This window comes from Eleginops maclovinus, chromosome 2 (genome assembly GCF_036324505.1).
Source record: "Eleginops maclovinus isolate JMC-PN-2008 ecotype Puerto Natales chromosome 2, JC_Emac_rtc_rv5, whole genome shotgun sequence".
NCBI lineage: Eukaryota > Metazoa > Chordata > Actinopteri > Perciformes > Eleginopidae > Eleginops > Eleginops maclovinus.
In genome coordinates, this window is record NC_086350.1 from 17,731,928 (window position 1) to 17,756,502 (window position 24,575).

Consider the following 24,575-nt stretch of genomic DNA (forward strand, 5'->3'; position numbering starts at 1 on the left):
TGTGAGACTGGGACGTTGCCTGGTGTGATATCTAGATCCAGATATGTTTGGCTTTTAACATTCTTGAAATAAAAGGTTTACTTAGTACCTTCCTCACAAATGTCTTTAATGTGGGCATACATTCATAATATTTAGCTGAAACCATTGCCTCAGAGAGGTCAGTGCAACTGTGAGTTCTATCTTCATCTAGTGGTCTCTGCGATACATCCCATTGAATTCAAATGATGCAGTGGTTTTAGGGTAACAGAGAACAGAAACAACGCTTTGTTTTAAGTGCTATTGCTCTTAATCGCTACAGGATACTGTACATTTCAATACAAATCTAATTCTGTAAGCTGAGCATGGCCTTTGCTTTGTTTGCCCTTCATGTGCAACAGTGCCCCCCTGTGTGGAATGCATTCCTTCTCATGGAAAGACTGAGAACAGCAGTGCTGGGAGTTGGCTGTGGTTACAAAACGTATTTCACGTCCCAAGGGTATAGGTTTCCCGTCCTCAAAGGCACAGTAAAACAGAAACATTAAAAAAAAAAACTTCTTTCAAGCAACTCAGTAGCTCGGGTGCCAATGGGCCACAATTGCAGGTTACTGAGAGAATTCCGGTTCAGGTCCACAAAGCAATATTTCCAGCTATTGTGCATTATCGAGTCATTTTTGGTTGGCAGTGGTACTTGTGACTCGCTCTGTGTAACTCACTAGTGGTTTGAAAAGAAGGGAAGGATGCAAGAAGTCTACTCTGATGGCAGTATCAGAGAAAACACATGAATGTTTATTAGATAGCGCACATGTAAGTTCTCACAATTACAGTAAGTTATTACAAATGCGTCCAACTGAATTGTTGTATATTTTTGATGTAATGTAATTATTAATATTGTTACAAATCTACATCTTACATTTAGGGTTCAAACACAATGTAAAAAAACATTGCCAGACACCAAGAAGATATTTTATTGGTAAGATTATGTCAATATCATAAATAGGAGTACACAACATTTGATATGAACACTGCTTTAATATAATGCTATATATTAAAAGTACCTTGATGTTTTATAGATGTGTTAATCAATTGGCAAGACTGTTTTGTGCCACTGTTTGATGTTTATAAGATTTTTCTGATATTACATCAACCAGAAACCCATTCCTATTTGTTTATGTTATCCATACACTCAATATAAATTCCACAAATGTTACTATCAAACTGAGATTTAACATAGAGGATCTTAAACATGCTGCCCCTCTTATAGGACTGTATTTGATTTTCTAGATATCCTTAATATCGTGCCAATCATACAATTTAACAAACTTGCTACATGGAGTAGCCTACTGGGTACAGTGAAATGACCATGGTTTATGTGACGTCATTCTCAGCATGACGTATTTCCAATGCTCGCCTGCTGCTGTCCTCATACAACCCATACATTGTATCACAATAGGCCTCAAGGGGGCGCTGTTTCAAATGGGACGTGTTCTGTTGGCCACTTGACTAAGAAAGGGGGCAGGCTGTATTCAACTGTGCTCCCATTCATGCAGAGTGTAACGCAGTAACCGCCGACAGCCAGGCCGTGTCACATCCTCGTCAAAACAGAAAGCTCTGCTCTCTCTGACTGACAGAAAGGGTCGGTGAGTAATAATGCTCCCTTTTCTGTATGCCTCTTGACTCTCTCTCTCTCCCTCGACTGTTTTGGAAGTAGCTGTACAAATATGGCTGCTGGGTTTTTAGGGGAAAAAAAGGAATCATGGCAAGCTAGGCAAACGTATTTAAACGCTGTCTTTATCTCTGCGCAGTTAATGTCAGTTTGTTGTATTTCCGTGTCGGCGCAATGCTTTAAAGATGCGCGGTGTTTACAACGGCGTACAGTAGATTTTCTACATTCGCATTGACGTTAACCGGGCGGCGCTGTGCTCATGTTGGCCTGTGGCAGAAATGAAGTTGACAGAATCATCTCTACTTATGAAAGTGGAAACTATATTTCGAGAGTAACTGAGTATTGTTCTCACAGCTATGCAATTGTGTTTTTAACAGCAGAAACATGCTGAAAAGGCCTCAGGAGAATATCTGCATTAAACATTTAGCCGGACTTCGTTACAGTGCTAGCTTACGTTAAACGGTCCCTTAGCACCCCTGTGTTGTTCATAACATAGATGTAGGCAAAAGTCCAAGTAAAGGTCATTCATTGACAGTTACCTGGCTGCTCTATTACACTAAATATGCAGTTGTATTAGTTTAATAATAATACTGTTGGAGTATATCCTGTCTGCAGTTATAAGGTGTGGTAATAGCAAAAGATACGGTTTAAAAAGGTGTGTAAAAGTCACCTGCAAGTGAAGGTCAGTAGAAGCTGATTCGTCATGGTGTCCTTGTAAGAGCATCATAAAAGTACAGATAGTACACTTGGTTTATTAACATGTGACTGAAAACGCTGATTATTTTAATTCATAAATACAATATAGTTTATTGACAACGGGGGGTGCACACTGGTGACCCCCTTTCTCCCAGACCACGTGGAAAAGATACTTAAAATAGGCTAATGAAAGAAATGTATGCATTAGTGTGTGGGGGATTGTTTTGGTGTTACGAAAGTAACATCAACAGGCTTAAGGCTTTATGGAGTTGTTGATGTGGCTTTTTGGTCAGAATCATAATGCAGATAACGTTGACATAACGTCAAGTGCTTCAAGACTTGGGGGGTAGTTCACATAAGTCATTAACGCTAGAAACGGCTTTGTAACTGCTGTATAATACAGACAATGAACAAACGCCTTTTAAACGATATCCAAAACAAACAATCTGTTTATGGGTGGCTTTATTATGACCACAGTGGGATATACCTGCTGGAATGGGAGGATTTGTGAGTACTATGTTGCCAGTTTTACCCGGTTTCTAAGCGGCGCAGCGCTGCGACCTTTCCCCTAGTTTCTGCAGCACAGGGTGGATCATGTGATGTTGGAAAGTAGCTGGGGGAGGGGACTGACGCCTCAAGCTCTGTGGATGGTGCTCCTTCCGCGGACTGAAAACGTAGATACGTGTCCTGCTTTCAGAGTGCTCTGATTGAATAACATCAAAATGGACTGTGTAAAGAAAAAACAAAGCTTTCTAGAAACGAAGAAGAGGCTGCAGGGAAATGCTGCTGCTTACTGAAAAGGAAAACCCAATACAGCAGAACCATTCCATAGGATGCAAAACATTTACCTCACCTCAGTTTGACGATTCATGTAATCAATGGCCAGTTTGAACTTGCCCACTCGTTTTAGTCAGGTACTTGTTTTTGCTTATGTGGCTATTGTTTTTCCTATAGCAACTGAAGGCAGCTGGAAACAGCAGGTCTCTCACAATGCCACAATAATTCAGGTGGTATTTACTTCACACATTCTGCTGGTCTCCTATGCCAACGATGGTCAAATAAAGGCATTGTAATTTGAAGCCAAGACATGGGCTCTGAGTCTATGGTGGCCATATTGTAGGTTTTAAATGTCGGTCATGTATTTAATATAAATATTACTAAGTAAAGCATCACTTCTATCAGTTAACATTTTATTTCACACGAAAGCAAAACATGCTTCCTAACATTATTCAAACATCTTATAGTTTAATTGAGGTTTGCAAATTTTAAATAAAATGAGCTTCAGGGTTCTAATAGCTCTCTCCTAGTAAAAGAAGAGAAGCTACACCTGTCTAACCGGTTCAGTGATGAGTACCAGTAACACAACACAGTCACCTTCCAGTGCATCTCCTCTGGTGTCAGCTTGCAGGGTCCAGTTCAGATGATAGAGTAGCCAAATACAAAAACATGCACATCAAACTGATTTTATGAAAGACATAGCTGTGTTCCCAATACATCACTTCCTCATAAAGGATGCCACTTTGCCATTTAATGCTAATGAACAATAATCACTGGTTTTGAAGCATTTTGTTGCAGTTAAAGAGCACCAATAATCCAGTACCAAGTATCTGATGTTTTTATAAATGCCCTTAAGTTCCCTTGCTTTCTCACATGACAAACTTTAGGAAGCACACATGGTGTTATGTCTGGGGCACAATAAAACGATAAAACCCAAATGCACGACTCGACACAAAAAGAGTTCACATCAGAACAGGAACAGGCGAAACTTGAGTCAACTGGACAGGTGAGACCGGAGTCAAGAGGAAAGGCGAGGCTGGTGTCGGCATGGCCGGAGAGGCCGGAGCCGACAGGACAGCAGGGGCTGGAGCGACACTGGGTAGAGAGGAGGGCATAATATACAAGGTGAACACAGGTGTAAACAATAAGGGCGGGGAAGTTAATCAGGTGAAGGGGAGGGACAACCAAGGAGGGGAAATCAAGCTACCGAGACACAACAGTACCCCCCCCTCTAGGTACGGATTCCAGACGTCCCAACAAAGTCTCAAAAAATCCAACAGGGTGGGTGGAGGGGGTCTGGAGGAGGGACGCATGACCAAGGCCAAAAGGGTGGGCGGAGGGGGTCCGGAGGCGGGATTTGGGCGGACGACCCGGGGGCACGGCAGAGATCGAGAAGGGTGTCTCGGGCCGACGGCCCACGGGCAAGGCAGAGCACGAGACAAAGCACGGACAGGCCTTGTGGCAAGGGAACTCTGGAGGACGACCTGGAGGACAGTGGAATAGCTCCGGAGGGCGGCGAGAAACTTCCGGAGGACGGCCTGGAAGGCGGCGAGACAGCTGTGGAGGACGGTCTGGAAGGCGACGAGACAGCTCCGGGGGACAGCGAGACGCCTCTGGACGACGGGCTGTAGGACGGCGAGATGCCTCTGGAGGAACAGGTGACGGCAGGACCCCCATCGGAACAGGTGACGGCAGGACCCCCAACGGAGCAGGTGTTGGCGGGACCCCCATCAGAACAGGTGACGACGGGACCCCCATCAGAACAGGAACAGGCGAAACTTGAGTCAACTGGACAGGTGAGACCGGAGTCAAGAGGAAAGGTGAGGCTGGTGTCGGCATGGCCGGAGAGGCCGGAGTCGACAGGACAGGCCAGGCCGGAGTCGGCTGGGCCGCCGACAGGACAGCAGGGGCTGGAGCGACACTGGGTAGAGAGGAGGGCATACTCTCCAAACGTGTGAGCACACGTTGGACCCGTTCGGCAAGGAGGTTGATCTGTGACGAAAAAGCTTCCCGGAGCTCCCTCTGGCTTTCAGTCAAGGCCTTCACTCCCTGGTGTATGGCCGTCATACTCTCCTCATGCTGCCGCAGGCGTGTCCCTTGAGAGCAGAGCGCTGCTCTCAAGCTTTCTGAGTCGGCTGGGTTCATTTCTGGCCATATCGTGATGTTACGTCTGGGGCACAATAAAACGATAAAACCCAAATGCACGACTCGACACAAAAAGAGTTTCCAAAAAAGGTTTTTTACTAGAGGTAATATTCCATAGTCACAAAAGTCAAAGCATAACGCACACTAGCGTGGTGGCAACTCAAAACGATCTGGCACTGCGCACAGAGACAAACACAGCTTATTTCAGTTGTGTTTGTCTATTTATACAAGGTGAACACAGGTGTAAACAATAAGGGCGGGGCAGTTAATCAGGTCAAGGGGAGGGACAACCAAGGAGGGGAAATCAAGCTACCGAGACACAACACATGGTCCAAATGAATCTTCTTAAAAAAAGCTTCCCGCAGAATCAAAACCAGATAAAGTTGCAGGCAAGACCAATATCATACTGCAGATATTTAAATAAAAAGTGGTCTCAAGAATACACTATTGTCTCTATAACTCGAGACTTCATGGACACTGAACAGTTTTGCCTCTAAACCCTTTCCTGCTTCTTAGTAACCTTGCAGTTATCCTATCGCTCAGTGGTCTACTGGCCAGTTCTCTACAAAGAGCCTAAACTGAATAAACCTTGGAAATGAGGCAACCTGCAGTGCCTTCGAGGAATAACAACCACTGATTTCAGAGAACTGAGACAGTCAGGAGCATCTGAATAGCAGAGTTGTTCCGATATTGTCCTGAATACAGTTATGCACAGCCTTATTCCAGCTTGTGGTGGTTTTACATTGTTAGGATCTCCTCATTGTTGTTGTTATTATGCATATTTATTATGTGATTTACCTTTTATGATTGCTATAAACCTTTGTGAAACTGCCTCTTAACTTACTTTATTGTCTGCTCTTCTTTTGCCCTCAGTGACCCTGTGCAGTAAAAGCCACCATGGCAGAAGCTCACCAGGCGGTGGCCTTCCAGTTCAGCGTTTCTCCGGATGGCATCGACGTACAGCTGTGCCACGAGGCTCTGCGCCAGATCTACCTCTCTGGCCTCCACTCCTGGAAGAAAAGATTCATTCGCTTCAAGGTGAGTGGTGTTAGACATATGAGAAAATAAAGTCTAGAAGATTTCTGTACAATATGTGTTGATGATCTTTGACTTTGACATTCCATTTTATTTGTGTTAATCACCTGATCAAGAAGGGAACTTTGGAGTGCCTTAAGATACAGATATGTTTTGGAATATGTTGTTCAATGCTTGATATATATATATATATATGTACAAACATACCATCACTTTGAGTGTTTTCAGCATATATATATATATATATATATTATCTGTATTATACTGGTTTACTAAAATTGTTAAAGGTTAAAGTATTTGGTTATATAGAACTTATTTATGTCCTTAGAAAATAAAACCGTTTTATACTTATTTTTACCAAATGTTTATTATAACATATGCTTTTAATTTTAAATGGCTTCACATTTGTGTGGGGGCAATAAACATCATCTGAGGGCCGCAGTAATGCTTACAGTAATTGATCGATTTTCACTGGAAAGTCACTCCCTCACACACAAACAGCTAGCAGTGACGGTAACCTTCCTGTGTATTCTCAGTGTCACAGCCTTTGGCCTAGTTGTGTGTTTACACCATAGACTGTGTAAGTTTACACAGTCACACAGGGCCGCTCTAACCCAAACACTTCCAGGCATTTTCACACATTCCTTTTTGTTAGCTTTGATTTATGATATCTCACATAGGTCAGCAGGATCCAAAACATGGTGATATGAAAGCACTAGTTGTATTAACAACATCCTTGTAGAGGATTTGCCCTCTGTAACCTTCCCTTTGGTTTACCTCTCCACAGAATGGGGTAATGACTGGTGTGTACCCGGGCAGCCCTGGTGGGTTCATGGTGGTGGTTGGGTCCTACATGTCCTATAATAAATATCATCAGCTTGATCCCTCTCTGGGCTTGATTGGCAAGCTGGGTCAACACATACCCATCAGGTAAGACCTGCCTCATATGACATGGTGTTTTTTCTATACAAGTAGAAAAAAAAAGACACAAAGTTTCATTATACACACCAAACCAACATCAGAGAAGTAGTTGCGATTCAGCCAACTATTGTGTCGCCGCATGTTGCGTATGTTCTGTCTAAAAATTCTAACTTAACCACACCACAAAGACTACAGCCAACTCTCCAGCACCTTCTGGATCTTTGTGAGAGAAAATAACTCTGCATAACAGCAGGGGTCTGGAAACCGGAAAACACAGGACTGTAAATAAACACGTAGATATCCGTGTATTGATCAGAATAGCTTAAGATAAAAAATGAAAAGTTACACTGTGTGTGGCCTCTGGACTTTAGTTTTGGTTTGTTTCCATCCGTTTATCTTCCCGTGCGCTAATTCCCATAAGCTTAACAGCCAATCAGAGTGATTCAATTTGCTGACACCCTCCGCGGACGGTGAAAGACATACCGCGGAAACTAGGCCAACAGACGTTCACCCACAGCCCCGACATGACTGTCTGCCGAATAATAGGCTTGCTGTTCGGGTCTTAAACAATAAGGATCACCAAGGAGATTTATTCAGGTCTAGACATTACCACCATGCTAGTTTGTTCACAATTTGGCTCAGCGTTCAAGAGGAAGTCCATACACAAATAAAGTGATTATTCTGTAGTAGGAATTGAGCTTGAAAAAATGATGGGCGTGAAGGAAGTTATGATTTATGATTAAAAATCCAACATGTGCAAATGAATCATGTGCACTTGCATAGCGATGGAATGCGTCTTTAAGCTTTTATCACATTTATGCAGATGGAAACATGCCTGTGGTATTTACCAGGTGTAGTTGCAGATCGTAAAATACATCGTAAAAAACACTGAATTACATACAAGCCATGCCTCTCTATTTATGTTTATAAAATATATTATCATGTCACTGGCTACACTAAGTAGTACTGTTAAGGACTTGACCATTGACAGTTAATCAAACATAATGTGTAAGATTTTTAATCCTGTCCAAGATAAATGTAATACTTTGTTTCCCATGATTTAATGTGACTTTAAACTCAAGTCTGTACGCTTCTATGAGTCGTTATTGTATAATCTGTCCGTTGAGTTGTGGTCGTGGACACTCATGTATTTATAAGTAAATGAAATGGCCTGTGTTATGTCCTTGAATGACATATCAGTACATTATCCTTGTTTTTGCTTTAGTCAGTTTTTGTAATATTTCCTATTAAAAACAATTTCCCATACCTTGAAAAAGTGTTGCTTTGCCACTCTCATATTGACCCCCTCTGTGTCTCCCCTTCTCCGCCCACAGTCAATACATTTCCGAAGACAACCAGAAGATAGTCGGCGGGGTTCTGGTGGGCACGGGCCTGTGGGTCAGCATAATCATGGTTATGAGGAATGTCCTGAAGAGCCTGTTGTCGTGGCACGGCTGGATGCACGCTCGCCACGGTGCCGTGTCCTGGTCTACTCGTCTGTGGATGGTGAGACAATCAATGTCCTCCTCTGTTCAATTCCCTGTAGAGCAAACACAAACAGGAATGTCTGCTGCGATTATTTATAACAAAGAAGGACATATTTGCTCCGGTCACAACTTTTGAGAGACGAGAGTAGACACATTTATTTAATTCCTGCTATCAAGGGTGAACTGTTCTTGACTTTATTGGATATTATGAACCAGTTTAAACTGTACAGTGTTTAACAACTCATTACTTTAAAATGTGTGCTCTTTTTTCACTTGTTAATCTAATTTGATGTAAATTAATTGGAGCCCACTATGCATTGCTGTAGGAGTTATGTCTTTAAAGATCACACAAGAGTTAAGACTGTTAGGTCCTAGTGACTATACTGAGAGACACACTTTGTTTTTGGCTGATAGGACTGAGTTATTGTGTAAAGTGCATGTCAGAGACCATGTGCTATTTCAGTCTTTGTTATATTAACCCACTTGTTACGTTGTTGGACTTTGCTCCAGACCCCAGCGTATCCCAGGTGAAACACAAAGTGTAACCTTCACTCCTCTTTGTCCTCTCCCTTATCTCTTGTTCTTGTCCAGTTATTAGTGAAGGTGTTCTCTGGCAGGAAGCCAATGCTCTACAGTTTCCAGAACTCCCTGCCCCGGCTTCCTGTGCCCAGTGTCAAGGACACCTGCAGACGGGTAATTTCCACCTGCCGTGTGACTTTCTGTGCAGTGTGCACATTCCTTCATCAAAATAACGATCCTAGCTAATGGACCAGAACCCATTTTTAAGTTATAAGAACATTTGAGAAGGCTCAGCATTCATAAATGTTTTACTTGAAAGAAATGATTTAATACTGCTGAACTGCATGTGAATCCTTTATCCTTTTCCATCATGTAGCATAGATTAGTCTCACATCTTTCGGGGGAGAAAGGGGAGATGACCCATTTCTTTCTGGCTCATCTGCTCTCTCCTTGTTTGAATAGTGATTCCACTTTGCATCCCTCTTTATGACTTCCCTGTTTTATCTCAATAGTACCTGGACTCAGTGCGCCCGCTGATGGAGGATGAGCAGTATGAGCGCATGGAGGGCTTGGCTAATGACTTTGAGAAGAACCTGGGACCCCGATTGCAGTGGTACCTCAAACTCAAGTCCTGGTGGGCCTCCAACTATGTGAGTTAAAAATAAATTCTTCTCTTAATCTCGTCTTCAGCCTTTTCTCACTGTTTCGGAGACCATCCCAGGTCAGATTCACCTTCTAACTTTTAAAGAAAAGCAGCCTGTCTAATGATGTCTCCCTCTCTTTGTGTTGTCAGGTCAGTGACTGGTGGGAGGAGTATATTTACCTGAGAGGCCGTGGGCCCATCATGGTCAACAGTAACTATTATGCAATGGTAAGACATCTCTAACTGAGTATATGTTAGCAACAATGGCTTAGCCTTTTTCTTCTCAGATTAAACAGGAAACGTATCCATATATGTTGTGATTTATTCTCTGAACATGTGTTTGTTGTTTTTTTCAATTCATTCAAAAATTATACATTACATTATATATATATATATAATACTTTCAGTATTTTGTTGTGCATTTTGCAGCTCTGTGACCTTACACATCACTGTTTTTAGAGCAGCAACTGAGATTTGATTGATGTACTCTATATACAATAATACCTTTAGATAAGAGCCTGACAGCAATGCTGCAGGCCAGAACAAAGGGTCTATAACAGTGAGTCAAAGGGCTGTTCCTGCCTTAAAGAGTGAGAGAGTAGACTTGTTAGTGTCTCTTCATGCCAAAACAATTGAAATGTCAACAAAAATGCGATCTCTCATGCTTTCTAAGGAGGTAGGTATAGATCAGTGGAACAAGACTCGGCATGCTTCACATAGCCGGTCATGATAGCTACTGTATGTGCACATACAGTCCTTGACCAAAATAACAACAAAGACTATATCGCTGCTTTGCACAGTGATATTGTTCACAGTGCTCGTCGTGGTCACTTCTTATGCCCTTGTCTTTTCAGGACATTGTGACATGTTAGAGATAATGTAGGCAATTATTAATGGATAACTAATAACCTCCTTTTTCCCAGGACTTCCTGTATGTGTTCCCCACCTCCATCCAGGCTGCCAGGGCAGGTAACGCCATCCACGCTATCATGCTGTACCGGAGGAAGCTGGACCGAGCCCAGATCAAACCTGTGAGTGTAGAGCTGCTGTGTTTCCTCACCGTTACATTCCTTACATGGTTTTGTTATGCTCTGGTAATCCACAGACATTGTGAAAGCTGAGATATAAATAGCATTAGCACATGTTTGAGCATATCAACCCAATGTAAATGTTTAACTCCTGCCTTTATTGATTAACAGCTGTTATCTCAGTTTGTCTTTTAAGTTTACAATGAGAGCGGCTTATCTATCAGTCTTCTTGTGTATTTTATCAGCAACGATTATGTAAATATTTGATATTATCCTCAGCTCACTGTAACTCTAGCTCTGACTTGAGAAAGAGCCTTTTACTGGGCTTGTTGTTTGTCTGGACGCAAGAAAAGCTGTGATTAACACCGAAAGCGAAATCACACGCATCATCTGAAGCCTTAAGTCTTGATGGATGCGGTGCGATTTTACCGACACATCAGTGTCTTCTTTCCCCGCTCCTGTGTCAGTCTTTTTCCTTTAGAAACCTGCATGACGCTTGAGTGCAAACTCTTTATTTTCATTCACACAATCCTGACACACATTGAACAACATGTTGCAGAAATACAGACTGATCCCCGTTAAAAGACATTTATACAAACTAATGCATGAGCTTGCTGTGTCACACACTCACATTCAGTCTCTGTTTTACTGTTTTGTCCCTTCGCTGTGTCGGACGCTGCGTTAGATTTACTTGCTGGCAAACAAGGTTCCTCTGTGTTCGGCTCAGTGGGAGGCGATGTTTAACACCACACGCGTCCCAGGTTTGGAGACAGGTAAGAGGAGGGCACATATCCGCCCGTGCCCTCTACATCTCTTCCCTGTGACCTTAGCTATTCCTGCCGCACCAGCCGTTGGAAACCCTTACTGCCAAACTCATTCTCAACAGCGCAGCCCTGAAACAATCCCATTTCTTACTGGCTTTTATTAGTTTTTCTTTGAGGAATCTGTTTGGGTTGTATTTCAATGTATAAAATGTAAACCCAACTATATTTTAGTACAAATCTTACTGCAAATACCAGAGCTATGTTGTTGAGAATAAGTTAGCGGACAACTGGTTTCTGGACCCTGCTCATGTCTTTTCCCTGGCAGTCTTCTCAGGTCCCTATTCCTCCTTAAGGCTGCTTATCAAACCAATCCTCATCACTCCCTCTCCACCTCATCCATGCTCCTGTCCCTGTAGGTGTTTGTCCGCTGCTGCTCTCGGGGGATTTTAGTGAAATAGTCTGTCATCTCTGTGTGTTTGACTCTCCCCTTTTGCTTTTTTCAGCTCATGCTCCTACAAACTATTCCCATGTGCTCAGCCCAATACGAGCTCATGTTCAACAGCAGTCGTGTCCCAGGTGTAGACACAGGTAGAGTCCTTAGCAGTGCCGCCTCTTCCACTCTACTCCTACTGTACTGTCCGTGTGTTTGAACTACAAGTAATCTGACCACCATGAATAAATAACGCATGTGTGAAGTTCTATGCACATCCAAGGACTAATGTGCATGTATGAAGTTTGAGCAGGCTAAACAGCGATAGTGTTAAGGTAAGACCTGGAAATGTCAGACACTGCTACACAGGGCTGAAAACACATCAACGTTCAAAGAGAGAGAGAAAGATATGCAACATCGTAGTATCATATTAGCACCTGCGTGGTGCTCATAGTTACTTTAGTGTTGCTTTATTATTGTCTCAAATGAATCAATCTGGAGGTGTTCGAAGCAATTCTACTTCAAGGATGTCATGCATTTTATAGCAACTTAAATGAGAAACTGTTCTTTTCCACTCATAGAAGAACTATAAATGATATATAACGTATGATCAGTGTAGAGAGGACCTCCAATGCGTGATATAACCGAGATGAAGACCAGTTAAGTATGGTAGCCAATAGCAAGAAACCTCAGGACTAAAACTTTGAGCTGTCATCTTAATGCATGAGAAAACATAAACATACATTAGAAATTAAACATTTAAGGCCCTGAAAGACTCATTTATCTCTCTGGCTGTAAAGAATAGATTATGGATAAACGATTAGGTCTAAAATAATTTAAATGTGAAAGAAAAATGGGAGATTCAGCATTGAAAAATATTACTGCTTTTGAATCAAAAATGTGAAACGTTTACAGATTTTTATAAAATAAAATGTACGTTCCCTTGTCAAGCTGTTATAGGTAAGTGAAGAAACATAAATATATACATTACTAATCCTATGGATATCGATGTTATTTTTGTTTTGTAAGCCAGGCTCACAGTATTAACATTGCTTGAGGTGCAGGCCAGTTCAACCTGGGTGTGAGGTTGTTAATGGGGTTTGTTCCTAGCTTATGTATCCCCTCTCTTGTCTTGCCTATAATAAGGGCAATGTTTGTTTGAACACCATGAGCGTGACCATAACAATATAATAACTGAATCAAAGATGCAGCTGGTGTTTTTCAATTGGTTTCTCTGTAGGAGGCACAGTGCTGTTCAAACAAACTTTGCCCCAATTCGTTGTATTCCAAACCACCACCCTGTTCCCAAATTACTTTCCCTCTTCATCTCACTTCCCCCACTTCTCATTTCAAGCTGCTTTAGTTTTTGAACTGGATAGCAGTCCTTCCCATCATGTAGTTTCATTCTCAGTTCAGTTCATTTCCACCCTATCAAATTTGTCTGCATGTTTACAAAAATGTAAAGGTCAAGCCCTCGAAAAGTATTTTGCCCTCCACAGAAATATGTGGATGTTGTGGATGTCACACCGTTGATTCTGTGGGACCAGGATCTGGTTGCCAACAATTCCACTGTTCCCAGGATGGAACTGTGTGACATCCACACTCCATCTACACTGCTGCCTTCCTTTTTGAGATGTAATCCCCCCCCCCCAACACTCCACTTGTCTCTGTTTTCCCTTTTTTTTTCGACTCACCGTTGGTCCCTCTCTCCCAGACATCCTTCAGCACATGAACGACAGCAAACACATAGCTGTGTACCATAAGGGCCGTTTCTTCAAGGTGTGGATGTTTTATGACGGGCGGCTGTTGTTGCCGCGGGAGATAGAGCAGCAGATGGAAAGGATCTTGGCCGACACATCTGAGCCGCTGCCAGGAGAGGAGCAGCTCGCCGCGCTGACCGCAGGGGACAGGTGGGTGCATTACAGAGGCAGCTGCAGCCAGTATTGATAAAGCCAAACACTATGCGTTGTACTACGACAGGAAGTAAAGAAATATAGTGCGGAAATGAACTTTTATTGCAGTGAGAAGTTACAAGGTTGATTAAGCTCTGTAATCATTTGCATCCTGTAGTTATACTGTTTTATTAGACTAAATAAATACAGTCATAGATCAAATTAATTGGAACAGAGCAATATTTGCTTGAAAAAAAATATGGATAACAATGTCGCCTGGTCCTTTTTTTCATTTAAGTTTTACCGGAATTCGACAACTTGATATGAAAGCCGAACATTTTGCTAAAATGAACTCAAACAGCAATGTATATGTACTGATGTCTAATAACACAAAAATCTGCTCCTACTATTGCCCAGAGGATGTTCTGTCTTAATATATGAAGGTAGGGAAATATATGTGCCCACAAAAATGCAAGAAAAGTACCTCCAACCCAAAAATGGCAGTTTCTTTCACTGAGGAGAAACTTGTATTGAATAGTTAAAAGAACAGAAGGTGTGACCTCTAAGGTGTTGCCTGAGATCTACCTGGAGAAACATTTTTTATTATTTGTTATTTGACCTTCTGCAGGACCCCGTGGGCCAAGGCTCGTGAAACCTACTTCGGTCGTGGTAAGAACAAGCAATCTCTGGATGTCATCGAGAAGGCAGCTTTCTTCGTAACCCTCGATGACACCGAGCAGCGCTACGATGAAGCCAACCCCGTCAAGTCTCTGGACAGCTACGCCAAGTCCCTGCTCCACGGGAAGTGCTACGACAGGTGGGACCAATAACTTGCTATGTTTCAGTTTTAGATTATTGAAAAGTTTGCAGGGTTCTATTAATAAACTGAAAATGTTTTTGTTGTCATTCAGGTGGTTTGATAAATCCTTCAACCTGATAGTTTACAAGAACGGCACCATGGGACTGAACGCAGAGCACTCCTGGGCTGATGCTCCCATCATCGGCCATCTGTGGGAGGTACATCCGTGAAGTTTTTATCTAATGACTTTAATGTTTGCATTGTGTCGCGAAGAATAAAAAATGTGTCCATTAGTTTTGAGTCCTGACAAAAAACTCCTATTGAACATATTGAACTAGCTCAACAAGCTGAACTAGAACAAAGTTCTGAAGGGGAAAATGTTGGCATGATGGTTACTAGTCTAAGCTTTTAAGACAGAAATGTAAACAAAACATGCATGTCCTCCATTTAGCCATGTTAAAACATGCCTCTGCTTTGCAGCATGTTCTCTCCATGGACCCTGTGAAGCTGGGATATACTGAGGAGGGTCACTGCTGCGGGGAGCCCCACCCCAACCTGCCAGGTCCTCTGAGGCTGTCATGGGACATCCCTGCTGAGGTAAGGGTCTGGTTATGCTAAAGAACCAACAACATGTTGTCAGACCACATTGGAGGCTTTAATGTTTAAAACAGCTGTTCCCAATGTCCACATTTGAGGATTGGGAGAAAATCTACTGACGATAAAGAGGAGGGAACACCTCAATAGGATGCGCAATGACGCGTTGAAATGTGTGAATAACTGCGCAGACTCTCAGAAAGTCTCCTGGAAGACAATTATAGTGACGCACATCAAAAGTGACAGATATGGTTGTGTAAATTATGAAAAGCAAAGTGAATTGTTTAAGCAAAGCTAGTAGATGTTGCCCCCAAATTCAGTTGCTGCAAATGTGTGGTTAGAGGGTGTTAAATAAAGCTCATCGACCATCTGAGGAGCACTTTAAATGAAGCATACTAAAAGCTTAACACCTCATGGTCTAATACAGCGGTCCCCAACCACCGGGTTGCGACCCGGTACCGGGCCGCACAAAACATTTGAATTTTTCTTTTTTTTATTGATTATCAGTCTAAATATGTTTTATTTTGAAAAGTGACTTCTGGCGGAATGGCGCTTGCGTCTGTGCCTCTTGACAGGTCTCGGTCACGTGATACGTCACCAGCCGTTACCGCGAAAATTAAACCGACAAGATAGCAACAATTAGTAAAAAACAAACATCTTTGGCGAGCTTCTTTGGAAAGGGGAAAAGGCCCAATGAAGAGACAGCAGAAGAGCCTACGACTTCCAAGAAAAGTAAATCTGCATTTAAAAGACAATATCAGGAGTCTTAAAATACGGGTTTATCCCTACAGGTGATTCTCATGCGCCGAGCCCGCTCTGTGTAATATGTGGCGACAAGCTGGCAAATGAGTCAATGAAGCCTTCAAAACTGCTTCGGCACCTGGAGACCAAGCACCCTGCATTAAACGACAAGCCTTTGGAGTTTTTTGAAAGAAAAAAACGTGAACAAGAAGGGCAGAAGCAATTACGGATGGCCACCACATCAACAAATGTGAGTGCACTGAGAGCATCATACTTAGTGGCTAATCGTATTGCTAAGGCGAAGAAACCTTTTACTATTGGTGAAGAATTGATCCTGCCCACCGCTAAAGACATTTGCCGTGAACTTCTAGGAGAGGCTGCAGTTAAAAAGATAGCACAGGTTCCTCTTTCAGCCAGTACCGTCACTAGTCGAATTGAGAATATCGCAGAGGATATTGAGGAGCAGTTGTTGGAGAGGATTAATAAGTCACCTTGGTACGCAATCCAGGTTGACGAGTCAACTGATGTTGATAACAAGGCGACACTACTTGTTTATGTGCGATATATATATATCAGGAGGATATGTTATGTGCACTATTGTTGCCAACCAACACCACAGCCGCAGAACTATTCAAGTCTCTGGATGATTACATATCAGGAAAACTAAATTGGTCCTTTTGTGTGGGCACATGCACGGACGGAGCTGCTGCTATGACCGGACAGCTTTCTGGTTTAACTTCTCCGGTAAAGGAGGTTGCACCTGAATGTCATTCACAGGGAAATGCTGGCTAGCCGAAAAATGTCACCTGAACTCAACAGCGTGTTGAATGATGTCATTAAAATGATTAACCACATCAAAGCGCATGCCCTTAACTCGCGTCTGTTTGAGCAACTTTGTGAGGAGATGGACGCGGAGTACAAACGCCTTCTCTTACACACTGAAGTAAGGTGGCTATCTAAAGGCAGATCATTGGTAAGAGTGTTTGAATTACGAGAGCCGCTGCAGAGGTTTTTTTCAGAAAAAAAGTCACCACTGGCAGCACATTTCAGTGACAAGGAATGGGTCACAAAACTCGCTTATTTGTGCGACATATTCAATCTGCTCAATGAACTTAATCTGTCACTTCAGGGGGAAATGACAACTGTCTTCAAGTTGGCAGATGAAGTAGCTGCATTCAAAGGCAAACTGGATTTGTGGGGACGGTGAGTGAACCGAGGGATATTTGACATGTTTCAAACATTGTGGGGGATTTTGGAAGAGACTGAGCCTGATCGATCATTCTCCCAGCTGGTGCACGATCACCTGTCTTTGCTTTTGAAAGAGTTTGAGCAGTACTTCCCGACCACAAAAGACCCACGGACTGCGAAAGAATGGATCCGCGACCCATTTGTGAACAAACCTGGTGAATCGAGCCTGTCCGTGCAAGAAGAAGATCAACTGCTGGACATTGCAAATGACGGTGGCCTTAAAAGTACGTTTCAGACCACAACTGTGCCGGAGTTCTGGATTAAAGTCAAGGCAGAATATCCAGAGATAGCCCAAAAGGCATTGAAAACCCTGCTTCCATTCCCAACCTCCTATCTTTGTGAAGTGGGATTTTCTGCAGTGACGGCAACGAAAACAAGACTACGCAGCAGACTGGATGTACGGAACAGACTTCGGGTGTCATTGTCTCCCATTACCCCAAGATGGGACCGGCTCGTTGCAGAGAAACAAGCTCAGGGCTCCCACTAATTGTCATTATTATTATTATTATTATTTTATTGACTTGTTCACCTTGTTATATAGAAGTTATTAGTAGGCCTATTTCTCCTACGTTGAATGCACTGATAAGTCGCTGTATTTCTAAATAAAGCTCATCAGCGCAGTCACTTGAATCGAGTTTTTATTATAATTATTTCTTATTAGAAAGGATTTTCGTTGTAAAATAAATAATTTCGTTCACAGAGATGTTGTTGATTATTAATTTATTAACAAAAAGGTTGTTTATTGTCTGTTGATGTTTGCATTTGACATAAAACCACTGCGGATGATTTATTATTAGACTACAGCCGTCCTGGCGATGCGTCATTAACGATTATCGAGCAAATGTAGGCCGGAGAAAATGAAGGTCGGTCTGTGAAATTATTGTCTTAGATGAAACCGGTCCATGGCGCAAAAAAGTTTGGGGACCGCTGGTCTAATACACCTGGCTGATATTTGACTGTCAAATGCATTGGGGTCCCTCTACTGGTAGCTTGAAATATGTGCACCACCAGGGTCGGTATTGAAAGACTCAAAGATATAGAGAATGGGCTTCTGGGTATTGTTTATTTTAAATTCCACATTTTCTATACTCATGTTATGCCTAAGAAGTGTCATTGCCACTGATAAAGCCTGTTTTATTGTTTAGTACATGTTGCCAGCTATGCTATGCTGCATCTGCTCAGTCTAACGTATGGCTGTGTGTTCCTGCAGTGCCAGGAGGTGGTGCAGAGCTCTCTGGCGGTCGCCAGGACTCTGGCTGACGATGTGGACTCTCACATTTTCCCCTTCAACAACTTTGGGAAGGGTCTGATTAAGAAGTGCCGCACCAGCCCTGATGCCTTCATCCAGATCGCTCTACAGCTGGCCCATTTCAGGGTAAGTACAAACGTCTCACAGGTTTCTACAAAGTAAAATGTAACATAATTACAGTTGTATGCATTCATCTATTTGTCTTTTAGAATTATCCTTATAATAAGTGACTCAGTTTGGGGAAATTCCTCTTTAATCCAGCAGAGGGCAGTCTCAACATATCATTGAAGGCTGCCAAACATTGTCATGCAGTGATTGAATTTAAACTTAGTTGAGCTTTAGTCTGAGGCTGTATTTCGCTGTTTGTTTGGAAGTTTTTGAAAATGCAAACCGTAGCAAAGGCACATATCAAGGGGTCAATAATCTTTGTAAAGTTTACTTTTATTGCTAATGAGGATTTAGCTTCAGAAAATGACCTTGGATATCAGCCTTTGTAATGTAATGGTGAAGTATTCCTCTTATTTATTCCAGAAAGGATTAATGTCACACTCTCATCCATACTCTCTCTCAACAGGACAAGAAGAAGTTCTGCCTGACATACGAAGCCTCCATGACCCGTTTGTTCCGTGAGGGCCGAACAGAAACGGTGCGCTCCTGCACCATGGAAACTTGTGCCTTTGTTCGTGCCATGGTCAGAGATGAGACGGTGAGGCTTAATCGCAGCAACACACCACACCTCTGATTACAGATCTGCTGTCAGCCACTGACTGTTAATACAGCATCCAGAGTGTGTTCTTCATATGTTTGACCTGGATCTCTCTCCTGTCCATTTCAGAGAGAAGAGTGTCTGAATTTGCTTAAACTGGCAGCAGAGAAGCATCAAAACCTGTACCGTCTGGCAATGACAGGAGGGGGAATCGATCGCCACCTGTTCTGTCTCTATGTGGTGTCCAAGTACCTGGGAGAAGAGTCAGCCTTCCTCAAGGAGGTACGATGTGTGAAACAATGGCTGTTGTATATTGCCCCGAGCAATGTGCAAATACAGTATGAATTATGGCAGACCAGGTACTGAGTTCTTACAAATTTAGAACAACAACAAAAAAGTAGCTGGGGTTGAGTGCATCTGCTCAATTATTCTTACTATGAGGACATTTTTTAACTGAGTGACCTCTAGAGCATGCTACAATTTTGCACGTAACAATTTCCAAGATATGGTTCTCAGCCTAGGTCTAGAAATAAGTAGCGTTATTGAAAGAATTCAAGCTGATTTCCTTTCATTTTTTCTAGTTGTGTTAAATTGACTGAAATTGTATTTGAATAAGTCTCAAAGAATTGGTAGCTACTTGAAATAAATATTGCCCAGAACTTCATAAATGAAGAAATAAACAATACACATTTCTAAAGAGAAGACTTAACTATAGTATAGTTATCATTTTAACCTGGCCTTCTACTTAATTTTCTCTGGTAAAAGCAGATTAATTGAACATATACAGTGGGGCAAAAAAGTATTTAGTCAGCCACCAATTGTGCAAGTTCTCCCATTTAAAAAGATGAGAGAGGCCTGTAATTTTTATCATAGGTATACCTCAACTATGAGAGACAGAATGAGAAAAAGAAATCCAGGAAATTACATTGTAGGATTTTTAATGAATTAATTGGTAAATTCCTCGGTAAAATAAGTATTTGGTCACCTACAAACAAGCAAGGTTTCTGGCTCTCACAGACCTGTAACTTCTTCTTTAAGAGGCTCCTCTGTCCTCCACTCGTTATCTGTATTAATGGCACCTTTTTGAAGTCGTTATCAGTATGAAAGACACCTGTCCACAACCTCAAACAGTCATACTCCAAACTCCACTATGGCCAAGATCAAAGAGCTGTCAAAGGAGACCAGAGACAAAATTGTAGACCTGCACCAGGCTGGGAAAACTGAATCTGCAATAGGTAAGCAGCTTGGTGTGAAGAAATCAACTGTGGGAGCAATTATTAGAAAATGGAAGACATACAAGACCACTGCTAATCTCCCTCCATCTGGGGCTCCACGCAAGATCTCACCCCGTGGGGTCTAAATGATCACAAGAACGGTGAGCAAAATCCCAGAACCACACGGGGGCACCTAGTGAATGACCTGCAGAGAGCTGGGACCAAAGTAACAGAGGCTACCATCAGTAACACACTACGCCGCCAGGGACTTAAATCCTGCAGTTCCAGACGTGTCCCCCTGCTTAAGCCAGTACATGTCCAGGCCCGTCTGAAGTTTGCTAGAGGGCATTTGGATGATCCAGAAGAGGATTGGGAGAATGTCATATGGTCAGATGAAACCAAAATAGAACTTTTTGGTAACTCAACTGGTCGTGTTTGGAGGAGAAAGAATGCAGAGTTGCATCCAAAGAACACCATACCTACTGTGAAGCATGGGGGTGGAAACATCATGCTTTGGGGCTGTTTTTCTGCAAAGGGACCAGGACGACTGATCCGTGTAAAGGAAAGAATGAATGGGGCCATGTATCGTGAGATTTTGAGTGAAAACCTCCTTCCATCAGCAAGGGCACTGAAGATGAAGCGTGGCTGGGTCTTTCAGCATGACAATGATCCCAAACACACCGCCAGGGCAACGAAGGAGTGGCTTCGTAAGAAGCATTTCAAGGTCCTGGAGTGGCCTAGCCAGTCTCCAGATCTCAACCCCATAGAAAATCTTTGGAGGGAGTTGAAAGTCCGTGTTGCCCAGCGACAGCCCCAAAATATCACTGCTTTAGAGGAGATCTGCATGGAGGAATGGGCCAAAATACCAGCAACAGTGTGGAAACCTTGTGAAGACTTACAGAAAACGTTTGACCTCTGTCATTGTCAACAAAGGGTATATAACAAAGTATTGAGATGAACTTTTGTTATTGACCAAATACTTATTTTCCACAATCATTTGAAATAAATTCATTAAAAATCCTACAATGTGATTTCCTGGATTTTTTTTCCCATTTTGTCTCTCATAGTTGAAGTATACATATGATGAAAATTACAGGACTCTCTCATCTTTTTAAATGGGAGAACTTGCACAATTGGTGGCTGACTAAATACTTTTTTGCCCCACTGTATCTTATGGAGTAAAAATGCTTCAGCATCAGACTAGAAACCCTGTGGCTTGTCTTGAGAACACAGCGTGAGTTTGGTCTGCCCAGGTTAAATGAAAACTGTGTGTCCTTCCTGTTCAGGTCCTGTCTGAGCCCTGGAGGCTGTCCACCAGTCAGACGCCTCTGCAGCAGCTGGAGCTGTTCGATCTGGTCAGACACCCCGAGTATGTGTCCTCCGGAGGGGGATTCGGTCCAGTAAGTTATCCCATTGTTTTTGGCAGTCATTTTAAAGCCTGTTGAGCTGTCTTCTGCCCTTTATGGATGGATCAATATTTGTTTCATCTTCAATTAAGGGATAGCATGTCACAGTTTCCATCTGCCTGTTTTTTTAAAAGGGGTCTGTATTTCCATCTCAGAAGTTATAACTTATTTTCTCTTCCTAAAGGTGGCTGATGATGGTTATGGTGTGTCCTACATCATCGTTGGTGAGAACCTCATCAACTTCCACATCTCCAGCAAACACTCAAGCCCAGAAACAGTAAGAGTTTTACATTTTTAAGGACAATTTTGATTCTTTCATTTTGATTACTTGAAGAGACATTTCTTCTTCCATCTTATTTCAGGACTCCCACCGTTTCGGCGGCAACATCAAACAGGCCATGCTTGACATTCTGGACCTCTTCCAGCTCGACAAGAAAACCAAGTGATTGTCCTCTCCATGGGTGGAAGTAACATTGTTTAGCAACAAATGTATTCTTCACGAAGATTGTATATAATAAAATATTGGATTTTGGGTTATTTTTAAGTTAATTGATGTTACAGAAATACGGATGATTGAGAGGTATTTGTGGATATGTCTCCGAGGCATTTATGTGTACTGTATGTAAAGGCAAGGTGAGATTGTGGTGATATTTGGTACAGGTAGTGCACAGATCAAAGTTTTTATTCACAGGACTGTTCGCACGGGTGCCTTAGAAACCCACTAATGTAAAAAGGGCAGAAAGGGAGGGGCAAGTTAGAGCTCTAATCTGATTATCACATGAAGACACATTTAAGTTATATGATTGTTCAGGGGCATCATCCAATATTTAAATCTGGTTTTAAGTTGACGGATAGTGCAATAGTTTTTGTTCCAATTTGGAAAATATTTTAATTGTTTTAGTTTTTTTGGCTTCTTCTGATCTTTTCAATCGCAGCACCTGAGTCATGTGTAAACGGCCAAAACTTGACTTTGAAATATCACCAACAAAATGCATGCTGCATGGTGTCCGTTAATTTCACACACCCTAGATTAGAATGTCTGATTTGCTAGGGCGAAAACTATTTTTCGATATTTACGGAGACCAGAAGGAGTTAAACAGTTGATCTATGGTTAGCTTTCATGGGGAGAGTGACTTTCTGATCAATGGATCAACGTTGCCTTTCGGACAATGTGTTTGTCCTTTTCAGCTGCTGTGATTTTATTATGTAGCGCAAAGGCAGATCATATTTGTGTGTGCTTGTTTTGTCATTTTCATTCTCAGGTTTTTCTAACTTGGCCTAGCGTTCTTGGGTGCTGGCTGCATCATTGGATGACTCTTTTATTATGTGCAACACTAGAAGAAATTGAGATTTAGTAACATTGTCATGTGAGCCAGAGGATCTGGTGTTTTAACGTGAAGGTTAAGCAGGATGATGACTGATGGGCTCTGTGTGTGGCCGACATTTATATTTTCTGTTGCTCGTGTTTAAAAAAGAGCGGGTTGACTGTACTTTTCACTCTGCACTTCATGACTGGTCCTATTATCAGCAAAAAAAGTTGTCCATTACAGCATAGTGGTATTTCAACCATCAATAGGAGGCTTAGATTTGCTCAACAGAATGTGTCTCCTGTGCAGTAGAACATCTTTATTTTAAGTAATTGTTAGAAAATGCCGATGTAAATGGGTTGTCTCATAGAAATGCTTTTCTGTTATTATGTATATGTTGTCAGTTTGTCACATTATTTATTTTTTTCCCTGTTTTAACCCATTTATTCACAATACAAACATGAATATTTGCCAGGTGTATGTGGCAAACGGTGAGCACTAAGTTAAAGCTTTTCTGATTTAGGAAGTGGAAAAGACACACTGCTTCACATGACTCTTTGCCAGTATGTTGTAGTTGTATGAATTTATATCTCAGTAGACCTCATGTTTACACTGCTGCATGGTTTTTGAAGAAGAAGCTGTATATGTTTGCCTTTTAATGAGATATGGCGTAAAAAACAAGCAGCTGATATACCAAAACAAGTTTTAACAATAAAGTGAATGTCAGACAGCTGCATCACCTCAGAGTATGTTGTCTGTTCATTACATCTGTTGTTTACGGAAGCCCCGAGAGGCAAGTGTTGTGCAAAAAAGGGGATCCTTTTCCTAAGTCTGATGTTACTTGTTTATCTCTTGTGTTTTTAATATTAAGAACAGGTGAAAAAAGCTTTTGACATGATTTTTCGTCTGTGAAAGAAGAAGAAGAACACTTTTTGCCAGGGCAATTGTTTTGTCAGGAATCCTTCTTGTTGTGTTTGCAGGTGTTTGTAGTTGTAATAACGTTCCATACCTTAACCTTACTCACGAACAACATGTGTACTCTTTAGGAATGCATGGAGAAAGTATAGCAAAATGGGGTAGTGGTGCACAGCCTCTTGGAGCCCAAATTAGTTTTAAACCAACAAACAAGCAAAAAATACAAACCTTTTTCAAACAAACTGTAAGAGATTATCCTGGCAAAAAGTTTCCTTTTCACCTAAAGTTATAAACACAGAAAATGAGTTGGATTACTTGCCTCACAAGTAACTTTTCCTTTTTATCTGTTTAAATGATTAGGGGAAAACACTGCATGGGCCTCCATTAAAACAACATTCTATTGCTCATCATTGTCAG

General features: G+C 42.0%; 1 protein-coding gene across 3 annotated transcripts; it reads left to right on the top strand.

Moving 5' to 3' along the window:
• Positions 1–1,472: 1,472 nt before the first annotated feature.
• Positions 1,473–23,982, top strand: cpt1ab (carnitine palmitoyltransferase 1Ab (liver)). 3 transcript variants are annotated; one of them, XM_063912149.1, is made up of 19 exons: positions 1,473–1,612; positions 6,134–6,298; positions 7,083–7,225; positions 8,551–8,722; positions 9,295–9,396; positions 9,735–9,872; positions 10,016–10,093; positions 10,789–10,896; positions 11,579–11,666; positions 13,802–13,997; positions 14,608–14,796; positions 14,891–14,996; positions 15,259–15,375; positions 18,572–18,736; positions 19,185–19,316; positions 19,446–19,598; positions 21,817–21,930; positions 22,121–22,213; positions 22,299–23,982. In XM_063912149.1, exons 2-19 carry the CDS (start codon positions 6,158–6,160, stop codon positions 22,380–22,382), a joined length of 2,319 nt encoding a protein of 772 aa, XP_063768219.1. In that variant the 5' UTR covers positions 1,473–1,612; positions 6,134–6,157; the 3' UTR covers positions 22,383–23,982. The 3 variants fall into 3 exon arrangements, with proteins under 3 accessions (XP_063768219.1, XP_063768214.1, XP_063768227.1); XM_063912144.1 differs by having other exon boundaries at positions 1,480–1,616; XM_063912157.1 differs by lacking the exon at positions 11,579–11,666 and adding an exon at positions 12,161–12,245 and having other exon boundaries at positions 1,480–1,616.
• The last annotated feature ends 593 nt before the right edge of the window (positions 23,983–24,575 follow it).